Source organism: Neolamprologus brichardi, chromosome 2, assembly GCF_056152115.1.
Source record: "Neolamprologus brichardi isolate AB-2024 chromosome 2, ASM5615211v1, whole genome shotgun sequence".
NCBI classification, from domain to species: Eukaryota; Metazoa; Chordata; class Actinopteri; order Cichliformes; family Cichlidae; genus Neolamprologus; species Neolamprologus brichardi.
Window position 1 is genome coordinate 30466201 of NC_142105.1, and position 9564 is coordinate 30475764.

The 9564-nt window shown below is 43.8% G+C and overlaps 1 protein-coding gene across 3 annotated transcripts; it reads right to left on the bottom strand.

The window, feature by feature from the left end:
- Window positions 1–2690: 2690 nt before the first annotated feature.
- On the bottom strand, window positions 2691–9327 carry foxo4 (forkhead box O4). Of its 3 annotated transcripts, none has more exons than XM_006781281.2 (4): window positions 8563–9327; window positions 7318–7843; window positions 3563–5083; window positions 2691–3116 (listed from the first exon to the last, which is right to left on the bottom strand). In XM_006781281.2, the coding sequence occupies exons 2-3, from the start codon at window positions 7759–7761 to the stop codon at window positions 3593–3595; spliced, it is 1935 nt and encodes a 644-aa protein (XP_006781344.2). In that variant the 5' UTR covers window positions 7762–7843; window positions 8563–9327; the 3' UTR covers window positions 2691–3116; window positions 3563–3592. The 3 variants fall into 3 exon arrangements, with proteins under 3 accessions (XP_006781344.2, XP_006781343.2, XP_006781342.2); XM_006781280.2 differs by having other exon boundaries at window positions 7318–7798; window positions 8374–9327; XM_006781279.2 differs by having other exon boundaries at window positions 8374–9327.
- Window positions 9328–9564: the final 237 nt, after the last annotated feature.

A 9564-nucleotide genomic window follows, 5' to 3' on the forward strand; every position in this document is an offset into this window, starting at 1 on the left:
CATAAGGGGAGACACAAGAGAAGTAATAACATCACACCTGACTGCTTCAAGGAGGCAACAGTAAACTAGAGACATCAAAGTAGATTCTCACCAACCAGCCGCCGCTCCTTTAGTCAGATGTTACTAAAATTTCCCCAACTGTGGAACTCGGTTAAGGAAAGAAACAGAAAAAAGGGTGCAAAAATAATAACAAAAGTAATCGTGTTATGATTCAAAATAAGCCCAGTTACCCTGTTTTTAGATTTAAAAGACCAGGTTGGGTCAAGGGTCGGGTTTACTACATCACATATAGAAAAATAAAAATAACAAGGAGGAGGAAAGTATGGAGTCTTTTTTTTTTTTTTTTAAATCTTGTCTGCAAAATATAAATTACTAGTGCACACAAGGTAAATAACTCCTGCAGGAGATAATTAACTTGTGTGCACATCATAATATCCTCACACGGCACAGTAGGGGTTCTGTATTAATTCCTACTAATTGCGTGTGAACTTCTACCATAACACCAAGTCGTTATCCTTGTGCCGCATACAAAAAAATTCCCCCGATATGCACCCCTTGCATTGTGGCATATTCCAGGATAACATCACAACTGATATGACATCTAGCACCATTACAAAACCAAACAAATGAGAATTTTTTAAAAAAAGGAAATATTTGTGGGTGACAAAAACAAAACAGAAAGAAGAAGAGTGCTTTAAACATATCAGAGGCTAACATATTCACACAGCTACAGCGAAATGATGAATAATAAACTCCAGGGATTGTTTTAAATTAAATTAAAAAAACGAAACAAAAACACAAAAAGTTAGTTAAGAAAGGGGAGAGATGACAAAATAAAGCGTCGCTACACAGTAAAATCGTGCTATAGTGTTTTAAATATTGGCAGCAAAACAAAACAAAACTACCGAGGGGACAAGCTAGCTGTGATTTACACAGCTGAGAAGCTAAAATTAAAAGTGAAGTCAAATTTGGGATGCGAGGGGGGGGAGCTGTGAGTTGGTTTCCAGTCTGCATACAAGAAAAATTGTGCAAAATAAAGTTCATTTATTCATTTTTGTTTATTTTTTTTGCCGGCATCTGATTAGGTCTGTGCAGAAGTGTTGTTTTTCCTGAGAGGTAACGGTTGCATGAGCCTCGTTTTGAGATGAACGTTTTTTTTTTCTATTTGATGCATTTTTTAAAAATTGTTTTTTTTACTTGGACTCAAAGAAAGAAAAAAGAAAACAGGAAGCACGAGGCAGGCGGCTGGAAATCTGCTTTAAAACTGTCAAGTATTTGCCTCTTTCAACTTTTAAAGTCACCTTACAGGTATCTCTCGCTTATATATATATATATATATATATGTATGTATGTATGTATGTATGTATGTATATTTGCTGTTTTGCAAAGCTTATGTACACTGAGTATACTCAGGCCCAAGCGCTCCCTACATGCCATGCCAATGCAAATATTAGTGTTCCTTTGGTTATGTAAAAAAAAAAGAAAGAAATAAATCTACATGCATCTCATTCTTTACAAAAATAAAAGTATAGAAAATTACAGTTAAAAATGATCTGAGAATGCTTCTTCCATGTGTAAAAAAACATCACTTGTCATTAGTAATATATTCATACGTATTAATATCTGATTTCCATCTAAACTGTATATTAAAACTATCATCAAATATATTCTTTTTTTGTACTTCTCACACAGTGAATTAATTTTTCTTTTCCAACGTTAGTACTGAATAATAAAAAAAACGTCCGACAATATATCGGGAAAATGTTAAATAGCAAAAACAAACCCTTGAGGGAGGGACTTTTTTTTTCTTTCTCAAATTTCCTTCAAAAGATAGGTCTGCATAGCATCGTGTACCTGCGCAATTTGTACATTTACAGGATCATAAACTCTCTTCTTTTGAAATGGTACAACCTAATAAGGATGCATCTTTTAGTGTGGGGTCCCTGTGTTGCAGGAAACCTAAGTGCTTTGAAAATGCACAGACTCGAGGGAAATAAAGGAAGAAGAAGAAGAAGAAGAAGAAGAAGGAGTCAGGTTGGACAGTGGAGGCATGTCAGCTGTCTAGGACAATGTAATACTTGGCCAACCAATCACTCGTTAGCGTATGGATTTACCCTTGAATGCCCCGTGTGTAAATTCACAAATCCCATTTCTTCATTTTGTTAGTTCAACTGCACATCAGAGATTAAAAAAACAAAACAAAACAAACACCCTCTATCTGACACCTACCTTAACACAATGGATTGAAGTAAAAAAAAAAAAAAAAAAGCCAAACTGCAAGTACATACCCTCTCAACTCTTTTCTCTAAAATCATAAATTTAAAATCGTACATTTAATCAGGGCAAGATGTGCAACCACATGTTTCATGCCTCCGGCCGTCCCATCTTTATCTTCCACCTGTTCACAACAGTCCTCTCGCTCTCTTTATCTGTATCGAGGTCGGTGCAGCAGGGCAAGTGTACCTCATTCAGACGAGCATTTGGTCTGGCAAGTCACGCCGAGCGGGAAAACTGGCCATTTCTCCAAAAATCAAAACAAAACAAACAACAACAACAAAAAACCAGTCCATCAAGTCTCTCAAACCAGCGCCTTTGAGATCCGGAGTACCATATCCGCCCTAAAGCTTTTGTCGTGTAACATAACTAAAGTGGAAACTCATTCCAGCCAGAGGGAGGGAGGGAGGGAGGGAGGGAGGGAGGAGGGGTGGGGACGGGGAAATAGGTGATTTGTCTTGTCAATCTAAAAAAACAAAAAAACAAAAACCAAACCAAAAACCATCAAGTCACACATTTAAAAAAAAAAATCAGTTTGCAGTGAAAAAAAAACAAACAAAAAAACAAACAACAACAAAAAAGGCTAGCAGCCCAATCGTCCGAGTGTTATTTAAAAACCCCCAAAACAAAACAAAACAAAAATAAAAATAAACAGAAAGTTGTGCATAGTAGCCTGAATCTCCTCCGCGTCCTCTGCATGTCTTGGCACGTGATATGAGTGAGGTCTTCGTTTGTAAAAGTCCGAGAGAAACGGCGCGTTTTGAAGACAAGCATCTTCGGCCAGCAGGGAGGAGAGATCAACCGGTGGTTGCGTGACGTTATCTTGATGGGAGATTAGTTTCCTGCAAAGACGATAGAGAGGATCATTCACCTCGCTGTCGCTTAAAAAGGCCGTTTAAGATCTGTTAGTCTGCATACAATGCTGTGAGTAATGAGCAGATCTTTGTGAAAAAAACTAAAAGGGGTGGACATGTAAAATATTCAATCTACAGTGACAGAAAAAAACAGAATAAAGATAAAAACGCTTTAGATTAGAAAGTCGGAAAATACTGAAAATACTAAGTTTTTTTCATTTAATATAATGTAGATTTTTTTTAAGGAGTTGATCACTGAAGGTCATTTTCACTAAATCCTAAATTAAAATGCTAAATATTCTCTAGATTTTCTGCTTTTCTTTACTTCGCACCACCGTGAATTGAATATATTTAAGTTTTCAACACCTAAAGACTATTTTTTTTTATTCTTTAGACTAGTAAATAGTTCGTGTCTCTGACAGTGGTTGGTGTACCTGGCTAACACCGTGTGGTCAGGTGAGTGATTAGCTGGGCACCCAGTTGTGAGCGGAGCCCTGCGTGGTGGTCGGTCCCGGGTAGCCTTGGCCTCCAGGCAGCATGGGGTCGAAGTTGAAATCGAGGCCGTCTCCGTCCATGAGGTCACTGTTGATTATGTAGTCCACATCGCAATCCAGGTTTTCGGTGAACATGTCAATGTCAATGTCCGTAGGGAGCCGATCTGGACCGGTGGGGAAGCAGGACGGCACTCCAAACTGACTGATTCCCGGCAGGGTGGTGATGGGCCCCCCGTGTTGCGAGCCTACAGCTGGTAGCGCGGCGTGTTGGGCTTTGAGGGCAGAGAGCTGTGACGGGTCCTGAGACAGACCTGAGAGGATCATCCCCATCTGAGAGTGATGCTGGTGTTGTTGCTGGTGTTGTTGGTGCTGCTGCTGCGCCGGTGGTGGTGGCTGCTGCTGCTGCTGGTGGTGAAGGTGATGCTGCTGAGGCTGCATCTGTGCCTGCAGCCCGATGGGGGACACGGTGTTCGGCTCCAACCCCTTACCCAACCTTACTCCTGCAACAGACGGACCCATCATTCCCACCCCTCCAGAATTCGGCATGATGGAATCCACTTGGGCCATCAGGACATCACTGGGAGGAGGGGAGTCGGAGGTGAGCAGCGCTTCCAAGCTGGAGGGTACGTGGGCGCTGTAATGGCCGCTCCCACGGGAGCTGGGGGTGGGCATTGGGTTGAAGAGGGAGTTGCTGAACGTCGTCTGCTCTTTGCTGCCGGGCCCGCAGGGAGACACGGAGGTTGTGGCCCTGGTGTGGGTAGGGGCCTGTGGGAGGCTGGATGAAAGCTGATGGAAGGAGGGGAAGCTGGAGCCTCGAGGCAGCAGGGTGGAGGCGGAGGGCAGTGGAGTGGGAGGTGCTGGTGGGGCTGTGCTGGGACTGGCCCCTCCCTGCTGTCCAGTCATCAGAGTGAGGCCATCGATCAGGTCCAGCTCCTCCATGAGCGTCTCGGTGAGGGTGGGGGTCAAGTTGCTGGCAGAGAACCGCCCCAGCAGGCCGTCATCAGGCAGGTTGTCGTCATCCTCCTGGCCCGGAGCAATGGGGGACAGACGTCCGCTCAGGGTGCTGGCGTTAGAGCTCGTGCGCGGGCGGAAGGTGGTCCACATATCCGTGTCGTCCAGGCTGCCGCGGGACGAGGGGCTGCTGCTGTTCACCCCCCATTTGGAGAACTGCTGGGATGAGTTGGGGCTGTCTGCGCCCGCCGAGCCCGTGGCACCATCGCCCTGCAACACCCCTGCGGTGCCTCCCAGGCCGGCCGCTCCCGCCTGCTTCTTGGTCTGCTTGGCCCTCATGCGGCTCTTCAGCAGCTTACTGCTATTGTCCATGGATGCAGCCCGGCGACGCGGCGCCTTGCCGGTCTTGCCTCCTTCGGGGTTGAGCATCCACCAAGAGCTCTTCCCGGTCGATTCATTGTGTACCCTCAGGAACTTGTTGTGGAGTGACAAATTGTGGCGAATTGAATTCTGAAAATCAAAAGGTAAAGAAACAAAAAAAAATGAATTGAATTGAAACTCACAGGAGAATCCAGCAACAGAAAAGATGCTGACAGAATGAAAACTTTCAGGATAAAAAGCATTTTAAACCTTATTTTGGAGCAAACTTTTCTACTTTTGTGTTTTTTAACAGATTTCACTTTTTATTCCGTGAATGCATTTTTACATCCAAGTAGCCACTGAAATTAAAGTTTATTTATTAAATAATGCTTTACAATAACTCCCCAAAGGTATTCCAAGGTGGTTGCAGAGTGGTGAAACTTGCTTTTATTACACTGGTGATTTGCAGATGAGAATAACAAAATTAAAGTATGGCTGTGGATATAATCTTTAGTAAAGGATTTTCAGAATAGTTTTTGTCTCATCTTGGATGACACAAAATGTATTTATTATCTCTGAAAAGGGTTTAAACCAAAACAGATGATCGTAGACGGTAACAAGCCCGAACAATTACAACTTTGTTTCGAAGGGTTTCACACCAACGCTTGCTGGGAACCACCCGTCTATGCTAACAGTACAAAAATGTATCTCAAAATTCCCCTCAGAGCAAATCATTTATTCTACAAGAGTTAAAAAAGGTGTCATTAGTTATCCAGAGTTATTATATTTCAGAATTTTTTTAAATTTTGTTTTCTATTTGTTTTTTAATGCTCAGCATTTTTTGCTTTTTTCATGTTGTTTTCACACATGAAGTTAGTTTATTCTCATAATCAGTTTTTGAGTTTGTAAACTTGTAGCTTTTTCAGGTGGTTTGGCTTATTTTCACAAAAATAAAACTCCAAATGAACTAAAAGAAAAAAATAATTTAAAAAAACGCATCACTTCAAATCATGTGACCAATTAACGGACTCCCCCAGAAACATCCAAGTATTGGCCAGATTTGTCTGGGCCAGGAGCAACGAAAAGAGCGAACAGTAAGAAGGTTTTCTTGACTAGTGGATAAGACGGAGAATCTACATCCATTTTACAGTAAAGTAAAGTACTCTGCAGAATGCTACAGGAAGCTAGTTGTGTCAGATCGGGATCAGATCATAAACAAAATGCTCTGGAGTTCATTTGTAATCGGACTAAGACCACCTCATCCAGAGGGTCTCGGTGTGGCTGTTTTCGATTACAGGGTCCACATCAGTACAAATGAGTGTGGCCTCAGCTTTAGTTTTATTGAGGAGGTATCTGTCTCCTCCTAGCATAACAATATCAGAAGAGGTATTAAAATACAAACTCAACATGCTGTTTAGGCAGCCGGCGTGACGCAGACACCACAAGTATGAATAAACATCTGCACCAAAGCCTCCTCGTGCTTCTTGTAGCTTGACAAAATTGTCAAAAGTGTAAAAATGAAGATGTTTCCAGTGCGTTTTATTTAACCTGGACTGCTTCTTATTGATCGCTTCTTTACTCGAGCACTCAAAGCATGTACACAACATGCCTCATTCACACCAGCACTTCTTTTTCTACCTGGGTGCCTTCTATCTAACATTCAGGCTGTTCAGTATCTTGCCCAAGGATAACCAGAAGGTTGGTGGATCGATCCCTGGCTGCTCCAGTCTCCATCCCAAAAATCCTTGAGCATCCCTGATGCAACCATCAGAGTGTGACTGTTAGATAGAAAGCACTTAAGCATTTGGGGGGTGTTTGTGTAAATGAGGCATGTTGTATGAAGCGCTCCCAGTCCTCAGGTAGAGTAGAAAAGCATCTTTTTTCACCCAGTGATAGTCAACAACCAATGCCAACCACATAGCAACTAGTAGCTGTATCACCTCCAAAATGTTTACAACTCTTAACAATGTGCACGAGGTCACGTGATTAACCTCAGTACTGCCTGTAAATGCCATCCAGGGGTTTTCCTTCCCGCTAAAAGGAAAATAAGCAGAACTGTGATTTATAATATGTTTAACCACTTTTCCCAAAGCTTATTTACTTAAAGTTAAGTGTTTTCGTTTATTTTTAAAACTAGGACAACCAAAATGGCTGGCCTATGCACAAACTTGGGTTAAATAAGGAAACACACACTCTCTGCCTTAACTCTTAATGCAGCTCTGTGGTGTGCCAGGAAAAACTCTTACTGACACATTTACCTGATGGACCTAAGTGTTTATTTTATTACAGTTCAGCTTAACTCTTAAAACTAAAAGGCCCATAAACATAAAGATAACCTTGGCAGTGTACTGACTCAGATGATTCCCTGCAGATGAAGCCCTCACCTTCCAGCCGGCTGAGCTGTTGCTGTCTCCTTTGTCTCTGAAGTAAGGCACAGTTTTCACCATCCACTCGTATATCTGCGCTAGCGTCAGCCTCTTCTCGGGTGAGTTCTCGATGGCCTGGCTGATCAGGTCCGCGTAGCTCTGGTTCCCCCACGCGTTGCGCCGGGAGGATCCTTTGCGTGGCGTCGCTCCGGGTCCGCCCACGCCGGCCACGACCCCGCCCTCCACGGACGCCGCAGCCGCTTTCTCGGGCTCGGACGCAATTTGCTGGGGCTCGGGCTTGTCCTCGTCAGCGGGCGGGGTCCCGGCGGCGGACTCGGCGCCGTCCGCCCCCTCCGACTTGACAGCCGTGATGTCGGGCCTCGGCAGCGGCCACGTGCAAGAGCGAGGTCTGCTCTGCGGCTCAAAATCTGGGTCAATCGGGGGCACCGGCGACTCCTCCATGGCGGTCCTCTGAACTTCCACTCAGAGAGGTGTTCAACTTAAAACATTTAAAGTTTGACAGGTAAGTTTGAGCCGATGACACCTTAAGAGAAAACAAACACACCACCTTTAAAATAAATAAATAAACAAACAAAAATAAACAAACAATATGCTTCACCCTCGGCGGGGGTGTCAAGCGAAGGGCCTAGAAAAGAGACGTAATAATCTGGACACGCCAATAGCCTCGGTTAATCCTCAGATTGGAGATTAGGGAACCCAAATAATCTCCTTAATAGTAACTATCATAAACCTTCAGATTTATATAGAAATAAGGAGGGCTGGGGCGCGACTCTCTTTGTTTGACTGACATCTAAAAAGATAGTAGCACAATGACAATGTGCACCAAAACATCTGGACCTAGACGGGGTTTGGGGCCGCATCTGGAAATTAATAATAATAATGATAATAATAGGCTATATTTTATATATATATATATATAAACATGTGTGGCTAAAAATAGAAATTGAAGCCATTTAAAATCGCTTACATTGCTATATTTTACTTTCAAGAAGAGAGTGGTTTATATGCGGGTGGAGATTTTGTAATTATTGCGGATTAAATTTGTGAACTTACACGTGAAGTTTTCTTGTAAAACTATGCAGTATGCATGCGAGGATTAGCTGGCTGCTGTTACAAAGGAGCTTCTGGCTGTTCTTGTAAACAACCGGGCAGTCTGAGGTCTCCACAAGACCAGAAAAAGGGAGAGAAAACGACCAAAGTTTATTTATTTATTTATTTTAAGTTCCGCAGACATCCACTAACCGGTGCGGCTTAGTCAGTCAAAGTGAAGATGTGCGGCGGCTGACTGTCCGAGCTGGCGGTCTGTTCAACACTGCCCCGGTACGCTGGCACACGTCTCTGTCTGTGTTCTGGTGGAAAAAACGAGCCTCCGGCGAGGATAAGATGTCAGTAAGGACGCTTCGGGGTTTGTTTATAACACTAGAGAGATGACAGAAACGTGCAAAGAGAAGTCCGCGCCTCAGGTCTGCACGGTCCGCCACATTGCGGTCGGGCGCATGTCACCATCTGCCATGTTTCCCCACAGTCCTGCCGCGGCACACGATACTCGAAGAAGCGGGTTTTAAAAAGCCCACTCGACCGCAGCCCGGAACTCAGCCGACCCTCGTCTCGTTGTGTCGCTAACCAAGCCTCGCAGTTTCTCCGGGGGCGCTTGGGTGAAACTGGGGTCGCCTGCAGGTCTGTCGGCTCCCACTCGCCGCACTTTGAAAACAGCACCGATAGCCTCCGTAACGTTAGCCGCTTAAGCTCCTGCTACTCCAGAGTTTACAATCCGTGGAAAAGTCCGTGAAAAGCCTCCGATAACTTCATCCAAGTTGCCGTTCCTAGTCCGCGCTGACTTTTGTAAAACTTCCTGCTGTTGTGTCGGTACAAATATTCACTCCTTCGGGATCTTTTCGACTTGTTTTGTTTTGTTTTGACTCGAGGGAAGACTCCCTTCTGACGTCTGTTTACCACTGTCAGGCAACGCACACTGCGCCTGCGCACAATGGAATTCTGGGAAGGCGAGTCCTGTGTGTGGCAGACGGTTCCGACGTAAACAGCCGCGCTCGATGGCAACATGTACCTGTAGTGGAACATTATGTAACAGTTTATGAACGTGTCCTAAGTACTCTTAGGCCATTTAAGGTATTACCGGTAATTAGAGACACGAGACAAGAAAAGACTGCAAAATTATATTATTTCATTATTTATAATTATAACCTTAAATTTTAATGTTTACTCATACATAGAGGTCCCTCTGAA

Coding starts and splice junctions, on each gene's coding strand:
- foxo4 (XM_006781281.2), bottom strand. CDS start 7,761: ATGGAGGAGTCGCCGGTGCCCCCGATTGACCCAGATTTTGAGCCGCAG. Junction 5,084..7,317: donor ACAGCTCAGCCGGCTGGAAG/GTGAGGGCTTCA, acceptor TTTGATTTTCAG/AATTCAATTCGCCACAATTT.